Source organism: Nothobranchius furzeri, chromosome 1, assembly GCF_043380555.1.
Source record: "Nothobranchius furzeri strain GRZ-AD chromosome 1, NfurGRZ-RIMD1, whole genome shotgun sequence".
NCBI lineage: Eukaryota > Metazoa > Chordata > Actinopteri > Cyprinodontiformes > Nothobranchiidae > Nothobranchius > Nothobranchius furzeri.
The window spans coordinates 75506594-75525068 of NC_091741.1; the positions used below are offsets into that span (position 1 = coordinate 75506594).

At 39.2% G+C, this 18475-nt stretch overlaps 2 protein-coding genes across 10 annotated transcripts in view; one reads left to right on the forward strand and one right to left on the reverse strand.

Moving 5' to 3' along the window:
• LOC139069636 (uncharacterized) overlaps nt 1–18475 on the forward strand; it is a 438794-nt gene that overhangs the window by 372257 nt on the left and 48062 nt on the right. The gene's annotated exons all lie outside the window — the stretch shown is intronic.
• The window catches only part of rapgef2b (Rap guanine nucleotide exchange factor 2b), a 138655-nt gene that overhangs the window by 94493 nt on the left and 25687 nt on the right, over nt 1–18475 (reverse strand). For all 9 annotated transcript variants that reach the window (XM_054739304.2, XM_054739302.2, XM_054739300.2 and 6 more), the window contains exon 2: nt 1257–1327. In XM_054739304.2, the coding sequence (XP_054595279.1) occupies nt 1257–1327 (71 nt within the window). The remainder of the gene's footprint in view (nt 1–1256; nt 1328–18475) is intronic.

Sequence of the window (18475 nt, forward strand, 5' to 3'; positions counted from 1 at the left end):
AAACTGAGCAAATAAGAGACACATATTTGCTCTGTTTACATAGTTTAATGACACCTAGTGGTTATATACTGGTACCGCCTTGACAATGACACTTCCAATCGATAAGATGAGGATCATTTATTAGAATTTAATACAGCTGTGTAATGACGTATAAATTATTAATATTAAAAAATTGTCTGATAGAATGTTTTACATACAACACATGACTTATTTTGGCATACAAACAACCAATTTGTAACCAAAGACTAGGCTACGTAAAATGTGAATGAACTTTTATAAGTAAATTTGGTAAGTTTCAGATTTCAATTCATTAAATAACATCAATGGGGGGGGGGGGGGCTAAAAATGCAGCCTGCCTAGTGTAGTCCATTTATTTAATCCGGCTCTGGTTCTGAAGCCATACACTGTACGACTTTTCACTTTTTTGAGCCGATTTTCCTCTTGTGCAAGAATCTACAAGATCGGGGACAGTTTTGCGTTGTGTAGTATACAGGGGTAACGAGAGACGATTACCACCAGGTGAATAGCTACTGATCAGCAATCGTAAGGTCGCACTAATTTCTGGCGTGTTTGATATTTTGCTCATACCTCGTGAGGGTATCGCATGTTAAGTGGCGCTGCGAGCAGCTGTGACCCAAAAAGTACCAGAGCTGCTCACGGTGCATGTACATGCATCAACATGGCTCGCCAGCTAGTTTGCCATTAACACACATTGATTGTTTTATTTATACACCTTTTCTTGCACACGACAAGAATTATCAAGAAATCGTATTTATGTCAAATGTAACAGCTGAAATGTCACCCAGCCTTCTTTAGTGTCTACAGGAGTGATTCATCACTAAATTAACAAATCAGTTGTGTTCATGATCTAAAACATGCAGGAAACGTGTTGGAAGCAGACTGAAGCGCCAGGTATGTCAGCTCAATTTTTCTAAGTTCCAACAGAGCAGCCTACCAGTCTGGAGTTGCAAATGGAATATTTTGTCCAGAGGGGGCAATAGGGGCTGGATGGCCGTTCATTAACCCTAAAGGGTCATTTTAGAACATACTGGCTCAAGAAAATGTTTTAGAAGTATGAAGAAATTGCAAAGTATGGCTTTAACCAGCAGTTTGGTGTTAACATTAATTTCACCAGAGACTGTCATTATAAGGCAGTGATGAACTCTATTTAGTTTGAAATGGAAATCCATATTCCTGTTAGACAACGCTCTAATTTGTTTTTTTAAGTACCAGGAATGTATGCAGCAGACACTCACCTCAGTTGGTGCTCTCGCAGATTGGATAAGGCCTCCATCCCATGGAGATAAGAGTAAACAATCTCCAGGTCCTGAGGAAGAAAAAAAAAACACTGTCAGACATATTTTAAATTTAACTCAAATTGGAAATGTATAAACCAGGCAGAGAGGAGTGGATACATTCTAATTAAATAAATTCATGATTTTCTAAACTGGTCCTGTTTAAATAAATAACTGAATCATGTCCTGATTGTGAAATAATACAAATATTTACAGAACCAGCTGCAGCATAACTTCAATATGATGGCTAAATTCAACAAGTAATAAATAAGTTAAATAAAATGGTGTTGTTTTGGATAATTTACTTAAATGTTACTAAATCACAAACACTAAACTTTGAAAGAAAAATAATGTAACCTAGTTTAAATAATCTGTAAACCACACATTCACATAAAAAACAAAAATGCTGATGATTCACGTTTCAGCAGATAAACTGGTTACCAGGGCAACCACAAAAAAAATACAATTTACAGACAGTGATATAATTCCTGAGTCTTAACCTCGCAGTAGATGATGATTAAGCTGCTCACTGCGGAAATAAATAAAGGGGGGTGCACTGCACAGCTATAAACTCCCATTCAATAACTTCTTCATCAAGTGACCCAGTGAGTAACGCTTCGATTGTTTGGCTTGTATCCAAGTCAGAGGTGAAACAAAACAGTCCTCTTTCAGAGCTGGCCGCCAGCACAGCTACACCACTGTCCAGTGGTGTGCACACTGGAGCACAGACTGTGTGTGTGTGTGTGTGTGTGTGTGTGTGTGTGTGTGTGTGTGTGTGTGTGTGTGTGTGTGTGTGTGTGCGTGCGTGCGTGCGTGCGTGCGTGTGTGTGTGTGTGTGTGTGCAGAACCTGGAGGTAGATGTAGCGGCAGCAGAGCACGAGACAACAGATAACTTGTGTTAAAACTGCACCAAACACACAAGCATGAATGTAGCCACACAGACTGGGACCGTTTTCTCAACTCCAATCTTTTTCTTATTGAAGATTTCTATGATATGCTGAGCACAAAAGAGGGACAGTTTGTGCTCATTTGGTGCCCAATTAATATGTGTGGAGTAGTTTGTGACAGAGAGGCCACAGTGCTATAAACTTGGTATGGTTGACTCACGGAAAAGAAATCAACTAAAAACAAGAAAAACTTCCTTTACAGAGACAATTGCATCTTAGAAAATCTGACCTCAACATACAAACTGGGGGCTTCTGGTTTAAACAGCTTCAGACATGATTAACATAAAGAATTTACATTTATACAAGACAAGGAAATCAACATAAAGCGATCTGACTTTCTTGTTTATTAATAAAAGCAAAAGTAGGTTTGGGAAATTAGTTATTTCAGTTATTTTAAATTCCCAAAAGTCCCAAAAATCTATATTAGACTTTTATCTTTCACCATGTTTAGTACTTTAAAATCAGTGTGACTTTCACTCAGGATATGATCTATATGATCTATTATTCAAACAGTGGCTTCCTTTAAATGCCTCCAAATCATCCCACAGTGCACCACCAACTACATTTAAACGAACAAATTAATGAGTGTTGCAAAGAAATGTGAAGAATCTAGATTCTGTTAATTATACGACTGTTCATCAATTTGTTTTCATTCAACTTAAATGAACAAAAATATTGTCTCCTCACCCTGCGGGCTTAGTTAAGTCACACAGTGATGTCTTTATTAACCAATGTAAATAAACACAATGAAGAGTCAGTGGCTCAGCAGGATGATTTTCAGACAACTACCGCCACCTACTGGATATAAATTACAGTTCACCTTAACTGGAAGCTATAGGGTGACCAGTTTAAATCAAATGAAATAGAAGACAGTGAGCATGTTTGCCAGGAACAATGTTGGACATGTTTAACACTGAAATGTTGTCAAAATGTCTACATCTGCTTTTGTTCAAATCCCAAGTACCACAGTCTCTGCATGATGAGTTGAATAATGTGTTTAATTTTAATAATCCACCTTAAAAGTTCTTCTTTAATAGTAAATGTGACCAAAAGGATTAAAATAACAGAATGAACATTAATATGCTGATGATGAAATGATTACCTGAGTCACAGTTGAGTGTTTCACTAACCTAAATGAAAGTGAGTCAAACATATTTAGAAGAAAAGCACAAGAATTTATTCTGTTTGTGTTTATTTCTCCTTAGATCAGAATTTAACTTGCTGGTTTTTAAAATCCCTCCAACCAAAGATATGAGCTCTGATCCATGAGGATACAGATGTTCATGCAGAACCAGATACTGAACAAAACCAGCATCATTCGATGATATTCCAATTCAACATTCAGACCACGTTCCAGCACTTTATTTAAAATCAGATGTAATCTCACACAGCAGAACAAAAAAATGCAGAACTAGCCAGGGGACAGACACACAAAAAGTTTAGTTAACACACAGAAACGTTGCTGCTGCTTTCTTCAGCGTGTTTAAATGCACATCCAAATGCCAAATACTAACTCAGCTTGTTTGACTGAGCGAAAGGACCCAGGAGCCTCAAAAAATATAACAACATTTTTTATGAAGAGTGATTTTGTTTGAAGCTCATTTAAACGAAACGGGTGATGTGATGCAAAGATGAGTTTCAAGTTCAGAACAATATATCAACTGATAACATTTACAGAGTAACTGAAATAAAATAAAAATGCATACTAATGACAACATTTTATTGAAAGTTTAAAAATTACTACCTAAAATTGTACATAAAGTGATCAGAGTGACATATGTGGTCACCTGGGTGTTTTATGTGTCTTATTGTTTTATAGCTGGAGCAAGATTTTAAAGTTAAAGTTCCATTAGTCGTCACACACTGGCTAAACTCGTTCTCCGAATTTGACCCATCCCCTGGAGAAGCGGTGAGCTGCAGCAGTGGTTACGCTTGCGAACTATTTGGTGGTTTTAACCCCCCCACCCCTCACCGCCCCACCCCAAACCCCTTAATGCTGAGTGTCAAGCAGGCAAGCATTGGGTAGAGGCTGACCGATGTGGGGTCATCTAAAGCTGATGCTGATACAGATTTTAATGAATTTTGTTGCCGATGGCCGATATCTAAAGCCAATTATTAAGGCAGATACATATATATATATATATATATATATATATATATATATATACATATATATATATATATATATATATATATATATATATGTATATACATTTTAGCAGCCCGTTGATCGTGAAATACAACTGAACACTCACTGTGTGCAATATAAATTAAATAAGTCAATAAATCTCTTAATTTTTATTGAACTTTAAATATAAAACAAACAAAACATAAAAAAATTTGGGTCCTTTCTTCAGTCAAGTAGTGGTGGAAGTTGGTCACACAGGTGCCTGATTTTTTTTTTATCAGCTTTTAAAAATAATTTTGGTCGATGGTCAATATAGAATAAATTGAATATACTGGGCGGCCTCTAGCATTGGGTCCCATTTTTAAAGTTTTTGGTATGACCCGATCTCCTAGTTTCAGAGCAGACACTCATTCGCCACTGAGCTGGTGAAAACAAAAAGTCTGAGCTTTAAAAATCAGTTTACTGGATTTAGAACGTAAAAAAATCATGCAAATGATGCTACTTAAGACTTATTTCAGATATGTTAAAAAAAAAATCTTACCAGCCATCATGTCTGAGTATTTATGATTTTTTTTAACCACAGACTGTGAAACAGCTTGGTGGTCCAGTGGTCAAAACGTAAACCACATAACTGCAACAGCACCACATTTTCTGCTTTTCCCTGGGTAGCCACAAAAACCATCAGCCAAGAATTTGGTTGCATCATATATTCTCCTCTTGCTGTAACTGTAACTACATATACATATATATATATATATATATATATATATATATATATATATATATCTATATATATATATATATATACATATACATATATATATATATATATGTATATATATATAATTTTTTTTTCAATTGCAAAAACATTATATTTTCATTAGATGTGGCATTTCTGCAACAGGATAAGAGCACAAAACTCCTCTTTAGAAAAATAAAAACAATGATCATTTTCAAGGTGACTGCAAGAGTTTTTTACTGACAGAAAAGATTACTTAACCTTTTCAGGCATAGACAGAATGACACCATTAGGTGGCAGTGCTGCAGGTCTCTTTGTCCTCTACATTTATGTGACTGAATTAAGCAGCAGCACTGACGCAGCCTCACAGGGGAAATATGCAGAACCATCAATTATGGCTAAACTCTCAAATATTTTAGACTGACTCCATGGAAAGAAAGGACCCCATCATTTCCACTTCCCATGCTTTACATTTTCCATTTGTTGCTATAACAGTGGTGCAAAGGCAAATTCACCTAAAGGAAAAAAAATCAAAGACAAAAAGTAATACAAATCGTGGAATAAGACCAGATACATGTTCAAAGCAAGCTTCAAATCACACAATATCAGCTCTATTTGATTCACCCCCTTCATTTGACAGCTCGTCTAAATCTGAGATGTCAGTTACTCTAAAAGCTCATCATGGGTGAAGACACAGTTTTTTATGTGTTTTACTGAGATGGTTCATGTTTACTGGGCCGAAAGCAGGAACAACAACTTATCTTAGAAAAAAACAGGAAGGAAAGAACAGCTACTGACTGATGAAAGCTGCATCCAGCCACGATTCTGCTTCCTTTGTGTTGGATAAAAACAAAGCTTGTTCATTTTTTTTCTAAACTCCTGGCAGCTCAAAGTCCCAGGCTGTACCAGTAAAACCATCTAATCCTCCACCCTTCCTCCGCCAACCTAATCCTTCCAGGAACACAGGTGGCCACCCCAGGAGGAGAAACATACCACAACAATGCTAATAAAAAAAAACTCTTGGAAAATTTTCAAAGCTGTTTTCATAAAACTTTTCATGGCGCTCCTTATAGAGCTGAAACGATTCCTCGAGTACCTCGAATAATTCGAGTACAAAAAATCCTCGAGTCAAATTCTCTGCCTCGAGGATTCGTTTAATTCATATTTAATTAATTCATGGCTTTGCAATCGCCCGGGGTCATGTTTCACCCGGACCGAAATAAGTGACGCACATGCCCACTGGACTGAATGCACACGCGAGTAGCGAATATAACAACTTTCTCTTAAGCCATGGCGGACAACTTGAACCCCGGTGGAGTGCGAAAAAGACAGAAAATGTCAAAGTTGTGGAACCATTTTTCACGTCGTAAGGTGGAAAACGTAGTCCAGTATAAATACAGTAAAATGGATTTAGCCTAACACAACACCACATCCTCCGTGCTGCAGCACCTGTAAATGTCACTTCTGCAAGCGGACTCGGAGCCTCTACAAGATAATGCATTTTAGCCTGTTTTTCTATATATTCTGCGGACTCTGCGACTTTTTCGTTTGTAGCGCTCAGTTTCAGCTCACACCTTACATCTGGTAGCAACACGTCGGACTTAAAATGTGCTAAAAATAGCAGTTTTTACACAACACGTCGGACTTTTTATTGTGTTATTGATGTCTGTTGTCCCTCGGGGTTTCTGCAGGAGGACACGGGTATTTATGAGTGGCGGAGGAAAACGAAAGAAAGTAAATAAATGTTTTGTGATCAGTATAATTTGACAAAACCACAGCAAACATGCTTTTGGCAATCCTTGTTAGTGTGAGAAAAAAAGTGTGGAAATTAAAACGGACGTGTGTTAATAGGGAAACAGCCGGCGAGCTGTTTGCGCCGTGAGCGGTTCTGGTACTGTTTGGGCCGCAGCCGCTCGCAGCGTCATCCTCCTAGTTTTTGTCTGACTTGCAGGCTAGCAGATTCTCGCACAAGGGGAAAATCGGCTCAGGTTTACTTATTTTTTGCACAGGCATTTGTTTACTGTGAAGTAAAGTTGAAGTGCTGAAGTTATGCAAACTAATTTTGAATAAAACTTGAATAACTGGCAATTGCTTGCTCATTTTAAGAGGTCTTTCATAATTATAACATGCTATTTGATATCAAATCAAATCACTTTTATTGTCACGTCACATGTGCAGGTACACTGGTACAGTACATGCGAGTGAAATTCTTGTGTGCGAGCTTCACAGCAATAGAGTTGTGCAAAAATACAGTAATGTAAAAACAAGTAAAATATAAAAATGGCTAATCTAAGTATACAAATGAATAAAGTAAACAATAAGATAAGAGATATAAAATGTACAGAGGTTGGTATGTGCAAAACAGTGGCATTAATGTACAGTATGGAGCGTGTAATGTTGGAACTTGGTGGAGCTCGCGACGCGGCAGCCATACTCGGCGCCATCTTGGCTCATCAATATATGATATAAAGGTTTACAAACACAAAAGGGTAATTTATTAGAGTACTCGATTAATCAAAAAAAAATTCGATAGAGTACTCGATTACAAAAATATTCGATAGCTGCAGCCCTAGTTCCTTACATACCTGAGACATACTGGCAATCAAACCTGAGTAAACAGTCGTTTCCTAATGCAACGTTCCAATGGCACCACTTCACACCTGCATTTGTAAGACAGATGGCAGCAGAGCAATGCTGTCAGACGACTAAAGTCATTTCCTCTCCAGGACGAAAATTTAACAATAGCATGCCTTGTCTTCCTTCTTTGGGACCTGTAAACACAAGGACTGAGTCATTCCTCATTTTCCCACCCCTCATGCTAGGCCCAAGGGGGGAGATGGCGCAGGGTCGGGCCTGATGCCAGTTGGTTTAGGCAAAACACTCAGCGGGTAAAGGGAGGTCAAGGAAGTGCTCGTAGTTGTCCTACTACTATTTAAAGTTACTTACCATAAATGAGGAAGAAAAAATAAACATGAGTTGTTAGACTAGGTCGACCGATATTGTTTTTTTTCTTTTGCAGATACCAATGCCGATATGTAGGAGACATGGTCAGCTGTGGGCCTATATGTACTGCAGGTTTTTTGAGCCAATTTCCATGGCAGTTATCTAGACATTTTCCACCTTTTTCTCATGCTAAAATGTCACTAATAATATTGACTGATGCACATAATTTCTGAATCTGAATCTGCTTTTGAAAACTGAATTTAACATTTTTATCAACCTAATAAAGTTCATTTAGAGCAGGGGTACTCAATAGGCGGCCTGTGGGCCACGTCCGGTCCGTGAACCCTCTCTTTGTGGCTCCCGAACCCCGCGCGCACCCCCCACCCCTGACGGATGACCAGGAGGTGTAGGATAGAGCTGAGGAAAATAATCAAATAATCAATGCATCGAGATGCGAGCATAAACGATCCTGCATCATAGAAGAGTAGCCATAATCAATTACAATGGAATGCAGTTTGGTTATTTTAACGGCAGCACCAGCATAGCATCCAAATCTGTCAGAGCGGGTGTTCTCCACATTTACCGGGTAGGAAACTTTGGTCTGCCTTTATGTGGTACTGCAGGGCTGAGGGCTGGAGTTGTAACCTGAGACAGAACCCGAACCCAATCAGCCCGATCGGTTCTGTTGGATTTGGGCCGTGAATTATGTTAATTGAGCGGGTTGTCACGCAGCGTGCTCCGCTCACTCGATCAGCGACTGAGAGAGAGAGAGAGGGAGGGAGAGGGAGATTGAGATTGTCTGCTCACACAAGAGAGAAGATCGGAGGATGTTCCTCCAAACACGCATTAATTTCATTATTATTTCTCCTCGAAGTGCACAGTCAGACTGAGTGTTGTGATGCCAGGAGGTCTGCTCTTGGGGAGGGCGCGGGGTCAGTGATGGCAGCTGCAGCGTAATCATCTCTTATTTAGGGATACGGAGAAGTTAAAAGGAGAGAGAAATAGAAGATAGAAGTTTTTGTTCCACTTTATTCTTTAGTTTCATGATGATAAACTGATGTTAAATTCAGCTTAAAGAGAAACTGGGAGGAAGCTTTGGATAATTTTAAGTTACAGGAGATCTTGTTTCCTATCTGCTCCTCCAGAGACAGCATGGACATGAGGGTTACATGGTGAGGGTCCCACAGGACAGGTTAGTGCAGTCACACAGCCGAGCTGGGGGGGGGGGGGGGGGGGACAGGTGTTGTCCTGCTTTATACTGCAAGCTTGTGTGTTATGTGCATTACAGCCAGCGATCCAAACAGCAGCAACCCCCCCCCCCCCCCCCCCCCCCACACACACACACACACACACACACAAACCTCTTAATTCTGGGTCTTTTTTGTGAGTAGCCCTTGGGCCATTATAATTGAGGACCCCTGATTTAGAGTATTTGTTAAGGAGATGTTATTAGTGAACATAAAATACATTTAAGTTAAATTCTGCAACAGCACCAGGTTGCCTGAAGATATGTCTGAATTTAAAGAGCAAATCACCCCTACCAGAGTCTTGCTCCACTCCCATTTCCTGTTGGAAAAATGCGCCAAAAAGGAGGTATTGCCTGGCAGACTGAGAGGGCGAAGTTGCTAACAAATACACACAGAGACAGGCTCACAAGAGCATTATGATATCATATGGTACCAGCTAACGTCATAGAGTATCTCTTTGCCAATAGCGATGGAAAAGATGGAAAAGATTCAAAGTAAAAGTCCCAAAATGGACTGAAAGGCACCAATAATTTAATTGTTGATGACTAATTTTATAGTTTTATGGAGCTAATGTCTATATTTGGACACTTTCTCTCACATTATGAATGATGTTAGTGTACTTTTTCACAGAGTGGTCATCCAAATCATCATCAGAGATCAAGCCAGTCACATCTCATGCCATGGTGCCTTTTGACCAATCAGCATAGGTCTGTGATGCCCCAAACATTGGTCTGTCTGCAGAATCAGAAAACGGCATTCCTGCAGGCCTGTCTTCTCTCAGTTTTACAGTCAGATCTCTGAAACAAATCATGGCACATTTATGAAACTCTCCTAATAAATGTTTGGCTAGTTGTGCTAAATAAGGACACGTGTGTTATAGTTGTTAAACTCTGTGAAATCATAACATGAAAATCAGAAACGCCATATTTAATCTTATGGCCTAAACAAGTGGCCTACGCCTTTAAAGACAGTTTGCTTTTCATTACAGCAGCTTTGTCAATTCAAGCAGAAAAGTTCTGATGTCTTCAAATATCCAGAAAAGTCCAGTTCTTGTTTGAGTCTAAATAAAAAATAAAATAAAATAAAACGTTGACCATGACAATGGTTTCCTTATTTTTCACTAAAGGTTCATCTAATTGCAACTCTAATTTCAGATAAAGAAGAAACACTAAGCACATCCTATATCTCACACCGCAACAGTGGATGTCAGTATTTGTATTCATTAATTCAACAACTCTGGGTCATCCTTAACCACAGGGTGTGAACACCTCAGCTTCTCTTATCTCTTAACACCACGGTGTCTGTTTGCCAGATAGAAGGCTTTTTTCAGGTCGAGTCCTTTCACTGAAGCACAAATGGTCAATCCATTTATTCCTCTGGCTCTGGCTGAGAGCAGATAGCAGACCTCTGTGTCCATCCATCGCCCGCTGCAGACAAGCATCAAAGGAAAGGGCTGAAACCTTTCAAAAACAATGGGCACTGTGAGACAGATCAAAGAGACCCAGGAAGGGAGGTGAAGGACATTTCTGATGCTATCGGATGTATTTTTAGACATTTATGATCCTTGTGTTTAAATCAAGAACTAGATAAGATTTCTATCTGCTACTAAAATGAAACATAATCACTGCTAAAAAATATTTAATCCATCATTAAAGCTAACTCGTTACTCAGAGTTGTCATTCGCCTAAATAATGACCAAAACTGTAGTAGAACTATTTTATTTTAATCTTTATTATTCTGTTAAAAAGATGAATTAATAATAGCAGAGCAATAAATCCAGACATGGTTGTTGATTTAGCAATGTACATGCCTCACCGGGACGCTGAGCAGAATAAATCAATGACTGTGTCTCCTTCGCGGACAACACTACCATGTCCAGCTGGCTGGAGTAGTACCTGCAAGCAAACATCTTTTCTACCTTCTTGCAAGTGATAACCCTAACAAGCTGAGCTTACTTTTACCTAAAAAATCAAGTATCCACTTTTTATTTCAAAAGGAGGAATGCTCTGTCAGCTTCGTAAATAACATTACTGCTTGTTACAGTCTATCCGGTAATGATGAGGTACTTCACGCTTTTATCATCAAGAAGTAAACATTTTTAGGCCTTCTGTGTGATCTATGCTGTTTCAAACGTGATTAAGTTATGGGAGCTAAAATAGATTTGTAGCATCATATGGTGAAGAATGCTACTAGAAACATAATGTGCCCATGCCTTAACCTAAAGTGCAAATGGGTGGTTTTCTCAACAGGCTTTGACTGAATGAAAGAAAATATGAGTGAGACTGCATTAAAGCTCTCATTCCCTTGTTTTGTTTTGTTTGTTTTTTTTTTTCAATTCATTTGCAATATTCTCTAATAGGAGTCATTCTCTGTGGGGGAAAAAGCTCTACTGCTCATGTTTCAGGAAGCAGAAGTTTGCTGGAGGACAGAGGGGCGACTGATGGTAGGATTTGGAGTCTTACTTCCTGATGTTGGGACATCTTGCTTCTGATTAGATAAAAATAATGCAGCTCTTCCACTGCCATGGTTTGCTTTGCAAAGTTGATGTTTTAGCTCCACAAATAACACAGTCTGAACAGTTCCTGCCATATTGTGATGCTGCTAATGCTAAAGATTAGATTCTATTAGCTGACATACTCAGCCCTCTAAACACTAAATCAATAACAGCCATCACTGTCACAAACCAAGACGGGTGAGTCCATGAACGCTAATTTTCAGTGAAGTGGATCTGTGTGGCCATTTTGTGGAGTGTTTCCCCGTCTTTTTTCTTTCTTCCATTAATAAAGAAAATATGGGTAAAGACTATTTACATGTTCAGTTTGCATATGAAACTCAAGAGTGACCAATCATGGTAAAAATAAGTAAAAACTGTTCATCTGTGAACCTTGGCTGTGATGGTGAATGCTTTATTTATTCATAGCTGAAATGTAGTTTTATGTCTAATTTGAATAACCAAAGTTTAAAGCAGATGAAAATGTTAGGATTGCAATTAAAAATCATGAACAAATTTAGTTTTTCTCATTTGTACTTTTGTTGGATCAGATAAATTAATGTCATGCATTTTAATGGCCAGATAATAACTTAATCCTTACACAAACCTGCAAGGTTAGTTTCTAACAAGGATTTATTTTTGATAAAGCTAGTCTTTCTTCCAACACAATCAGAGTGAGAGGAGAAAAAACAAGTGTTGCCTCCTACGTTTCTACTTCCATCAGCACTGCTCAGCAGCTTGTAAAGAGAGAATGAACGTGTCTGGGTTTTCATTTTGAGTAACACCTCACGTGCAGACTGTGACATTTGCCAAATTGCGATCATTCTCTGTCCTGGATGTCTTTCAGATAAGCAGACAATACTCAGAGCTCAAATCTACCAAACAACAGAAGCATGACAACCTTCTTTTCATCAGCTAGTTTCTATCCTTTCAACTGAAAAAAAACCCAACCCTGACACGCTGCTCAATAAAACGATGACAGCAGAACAAAAAAGCACCAGCACGATGAACTAAACTTCATAAAACCTTTGACTTGCAATTGAAAAAATGGAATCTCTGATCACATGAACACCCCCTATAGCGAGTACTGATGTTTCTAACGTGCAAGAAACTACTCTCAACCAGCAACTTTCCACCGTGGGCATCAAAGAAGGAACTTTCAGTCTAACCAAAGCAGCTTTTGCAGACAAGATATGTTGTTGTTTTATTTGAAAGAAAAAACTGCTACAAAAAAGAACAAATTAATCCTCTTTAACTTGGGAGCGAGGACGACCTAATTCTACAACAATTGCTCATTTGTCACTGCAGGGTCGGCTTTTCACTCCATACCCCCGCTCTCAGACCTTTGCTGTAGCTGGCTTAAGGTTGTGATGAAACAACAAGTTTGTAAAATGCCCAAAGAGCTCATTAGTGCTGCATAGAGTGGCTGTGATAAAGGAAGCTCAATGTTAACCTATTTAAAGAATGCAAGAGAACATTTAAAAATAAGATGATCTCATTCTGTTTCAAAGGCAGGAAGCAGACAAATACAAATAAAACAATTTTAACCAAAAAGGTTTATTCCACATTGGCTGCAGCCAATATCATGCTCCATGATTTTAAAAATTCTGATCCATTAGGGTCTGGACGTTCTATTCTAGACCTCCCTTATTCACCCCCCTTCAGCCTTCCTGGATCTAGTTACTGTGACCTTGCAGGGGCCATCTTGAGTATCGCACCGGGTGAGATTTGCATTCCTCAGATGACACTGGCTATCTCAGTGTCTATCCCTCTAACTGACACAAGAACACACATAAAGCAAAAAACAAGCTGAATCAGGCTAACCCCCAGTGCACAATAACCTGAGGTTGTTTCTAAGCATCATGCATAAGCAACCTGGGTCAACCATCAGGACCATGCACTATAGAAAAACCTGCATTGTGCTATTTTACATATTCCAGAGCAGAGATGGGCACAAAATATGATAAATAAATATGTATAAATCAGGCTTAAGGCTCTAAAGAGCTATCAGAATGCTCCAAGACATTTAGAAAACTTCCTTTTGTCATTTGTCACCAGCAGTCACAAACTATTGAAACACTGGATTTTAAGTGGCTTTGGAATAAAATCTCAGCATCCTCAATGTCCTGTAACTTAATAAATACCATATGTCTCCATCAGCAATTTGAGGAGCATGGTATAAATAATGAGGTGGACTGGACAATGCAGCCATATGAGGAGACAAACAGCCTGGGGCAGTGTAACGAGGTAAACGGACCACTGGGAGTCAGACAAGTGTTGAAGGTTAGAAGGTCATGTTGCCTACGATGCAATATCCACTAATGGCAATATATTGCATTATGCTGTCAACTCAGCACAAATGCCACACCATGTTGGTGTGCCAAGAGAGACTGAGGAAGACCACTCCCCTGAAACTGACAAAATCGCAGCGATGGCAGTTTATCCCAAACAGCATCCATCATCCACCTCAGGGAGGCAGTATGATGCACCAGCAGGTTCCACTGTGCCCGTGTTTGTCTCTGTGTGTGTATTCCCTAGCCTTTGTTTGTACATTCTCCATGTGTTGATTTTGTGGCCGGCAGCTGTCCTTGAATCTCTATTGACAGAGAGTGTGAGATCTGCTGGATATTTTTATCCATTAGCCCATGTGAAAAAGCAGGTGGAGGCTGTGTGGACTCCAACAAGGTTACACAGTGACGACTGTATGCTGGGATCTCTGGCTGTTCCAAATGAGTGCCGAGAAGGTTTCAGTTTAAGTTCTAAAACTGAAAAAAAAATGTTTTAATCATTCTTATCATTGAAATCGGGAAGAAAGAACATATTTGTTGGTGATTTCTAAGTTTAGGTTTTTAATGAACATAAATATTGGAACATCCTTCAAATTCTGACACTATGGTTAAATAATTAACGACTAAACGAAGGCAGCAGAAATAACTCAAAGCTAATTAGCAGTCTTACGGAGCACCAGGTTTTTACTTAAAAGGTTAAGAAGGCAGAGCACATGGACGTCACCTTCTCCCCTTGTCTGCTGAAAAAGTGCTGCACAAACACTTACACTTCCTTCGCCACCTGCTCGGATGAATACGATGCTCTACTTTGCAGGAGTCTGCCTCCACTTCAGCTTTTACTCTGGCTGGATATAAATTATACCCTTCTAAATGATGACTGTGTGTGGCTGAGGCAGCCGGTGGAGCAGAACAACTCAGCAGCCACAGACGGAATTTAAAAGCATTTGGGAGCTGCCGTTTATTTCCCACCGTCGTCAGGCAGCCGGTGGACATGGCGACTGGTTGGAACAGGAATCAGGGAGGCATGTGAATGAGCTTAGCAGTGCCCACTTGAGCTGTCTGCCAGTATAAAACCCTCAAGAGGTATAATGCACTCAGTCTCTCTGGAGATGCAAATGAGACAAATGCAGGATACAGAGGAAGTAGTAAAAGGGTACTCTTTGGAATTGGAAGTTTTGTTAAAAATAAATAAGTGAGAGTATTTAACTGAAAGCTAGTAAAAGTGTGTTGGCAGCAACCATGCCTGAACAAGAAAGTATTGGGTAACTGACCTCTCCAAGCCATCTGCTTTGAAGCGAACTGCAGTCAGCTGAAGAAGATGTTGCTTTGGAGGATGAATATGTGTCTGTTTTCAGCTCCGAAAATTAAAACCAGAACTGTGAGGCTGAACTTCCAGCATGAAAAAGATCATATCGACAGGTGGCCTCTGTGTTATTTTGGCATGTCAAAAACCTTCTTCAGCATCCAGAATGTTCTGAAATAATAACTTGTATTTGTGACTCTATGTGACTAATGAGTGCGTATACAGCACAGCAAGCAAAAAAGAATCTTGTGATTAGCATTTAGAGAAGAACTAGAACATCCACAGCAAAACAATGCTTCATTAAATGCCTCATATATCAGTATGATTTATTAAAAGGGAACAGCGCACGGTTACAAATGAACAATTTGTTAGTCCGGGCTCCCATATTGATTGCATTTTCAGAAGCTGCAGTAAACTGTGAGGACAGAATACTGCAGTGCTGTCCTTGAGAGGGACAAGAAGATAAGTTGTTCTAGGAAAAGGACAAACTTTACTGCCTCCATCTGGCAGCATTTTAGCATTATCCCCAGTTAGCCGAGCCACACTGACGCAGGATTTCACAGCTATCTAATTAGCACCGCTGACTCAGTGCCCCCTTTTACTGTCGCACAGAACCCATCAAGGCATCACAAAAATAAGTTAGAATGCAGACAGTTTGACAAATAAAAAGTTAATTTTGCAGAGGTCACTGGTCTCTTGCAAAGCAGACATTTTTCTCACAGCAAATCTAATATTATGTGGCATTTCTTTCAGAATTGTTTTCCAAAAAATCTCAATATCTTGGGGGAAAAGGTTTACTAGTATTCTTGTTGCTGACAAAGCTTCGTAGTCATTCCCAAACAGGATTAAAGTTGGACCCTATAAGGTACTGATGCCACAACTCAAGGTGAAAATCAAATCTAATATGCGACCCACCTCCAGCTCAGATTTCTTAATCCCAGATCAGATTAATCTTTGTCATGATGTAGACGAGCCAGCAGGCCCCTGACAGTCTCTAACACTGACCACAGCTTCATTCTAACCAGACCACTGTGCAGAACCATGAGGACCATCAGAAGACATGAAAAATGTTCCCTAATCATACATTGATCCCGCAGTGTGGACACAAAAATACAAATTAGGAATCTGCTAAAACATCTGATAAGTTAATTTGGATTTTAAAGTAGTTTATGGGACTGTTTCAGTATTGAGAGTTGCATTTATTGCACCATTGGTTCTCTCTTGCAAAATATTAGGCTTTATTTTTTTATTTATTCAACGTAATATTCCAGTTTAACATTTAAGCTTCTACGTGACGATTCATTTTCAAAAATTTTGTAGTTCAGTTGATAAGGAATAATAATGATCAAAGTCACTGCAGTGCATATAATTGTCTTGGTAATAGGGGCTAATAATCTCAATTAAAATGCAGTCTCATTTTAGATACCCTGACCATAACAGCGGCTGAGTGTGCCTTCAACACTGGGCTCGGACCAGCGTTAGACATAAAGCATCTCTTTGCTCGGTCACTGAACCTGATCACAGTGGGTCCTTACCCGGGAACAAAGCCCAGCCAAATGAAAACCCGTCCTATCTTGTCCAGACAAAGAGCTCAAAGAGGTGCAGAGCGAACATCACAAAGTTACGCAACATCACATAAAGATCAATTCATAAGGGTTCAAAGCAAAAACAAGAAGAAAGAGTAGGGTGGATAAAGTGGGATAGAGATGTACTTTAATCTTCCCATAGCAAATTGCTGCCTTGGTGGCCCAAATGATCCCAAAGCGTTTGGCTTCAACTGTACCCTCTTTCTCTTCTGTCCAATTAACTTCACACAAAAAGAAGCCAACGGCTGGAGGAGAGGCACTAATGAAATCCCAGTGACTAACCCAAAGGGGAGGAAAGCAACGCTGGTCTCTTAATGACCTGAGTTCAATATGGTTCTGTGACTGCATCAATTATTTTTGTTTCCTAAAGTGGAGAGCCATTATTAATCTCCAAACTCTCCCTGGTGGATCTGAAATATTTATTGACTTCAATAATCAATCTTTTTCACCTCCGTTGCTTTCTCGGACGACCTTCAGCATAACGTAATTCCAGAATTACAATGCCACTCTTGCAGCTTGTTGCTAGGAAACAGCCAGAGAGACCCTTCCATTCTATGAGCCATTCTCATACAAGAGTTTTCATTTCAAGCCCCAAGGCTGCAAACTGAATGGCCTAACCCTCTGGAGTTTGTTTGTAAGACATCATTACATGCACCGTTGTTTAGCAGAGGGTCTTGCTAGCATTTATGATAACAAATAAAATTTTTATAGTTATCTAGTTAACCTTTTGAACTTCCCCACATGATGAAAGAGGAGTTGCTTGCTGTTAAATTCAAGCAAAAATGTTTAGAAAACACAGATTTTGTGAATAAAGTATTGAAGAAAGTGTAATCACTCTGCCTTACAAATTTAGTTATGTTGCCTGATATTAACGCGTGTCCCTTGTACTTATTCATTCTATTTCTGTACATGTTTATTCAATGTCATGTGTACTCAACAGTTAACAGGTGAAAGAAGAGCTACAACCTGAACAGGTTGTGGTTTTTCTGACACCAATATTGATATCTTTGAATAAAATTCAATAGAAATAACTCATCTAAAACTCCCTCAAAGATGCTACAATGTCTCCACTGAAAGACTTTGATGGTTCAAAGTGCATGCTTTAAAAATATATATTTGCACTCAATTGAAAACTCACTAAATGAGAGCACAAAAAAACAATAAAGGATTTAGCCCAGTGATCACATTTTTAAAATTTGTTAAGTTAAAATTAAAGTTGATTAACTGCACTGTCTTAATTTGGTGCAAAAAGTTCCCAAATAGTTCATAAATAAAACCTTGGCAGAGCCACTGGTCCCATGCTTGGAGATTTTCCAAAGTGTCTCTGTGCTACACAATTATCAGCACATAAACAGCCTGTTCCCTCAGAGCTGAGAAGAAGCCAGTAGCTCTGCCTTTGCTACGGACTAAATAACATGGTCATCTATGCTTTATCGCTGTCCGTCATTACAATAGAGTGGGGTCTCACGCATGCTTGCGTTTAGGTGTGACTCCTTGTCTTTTCTGAC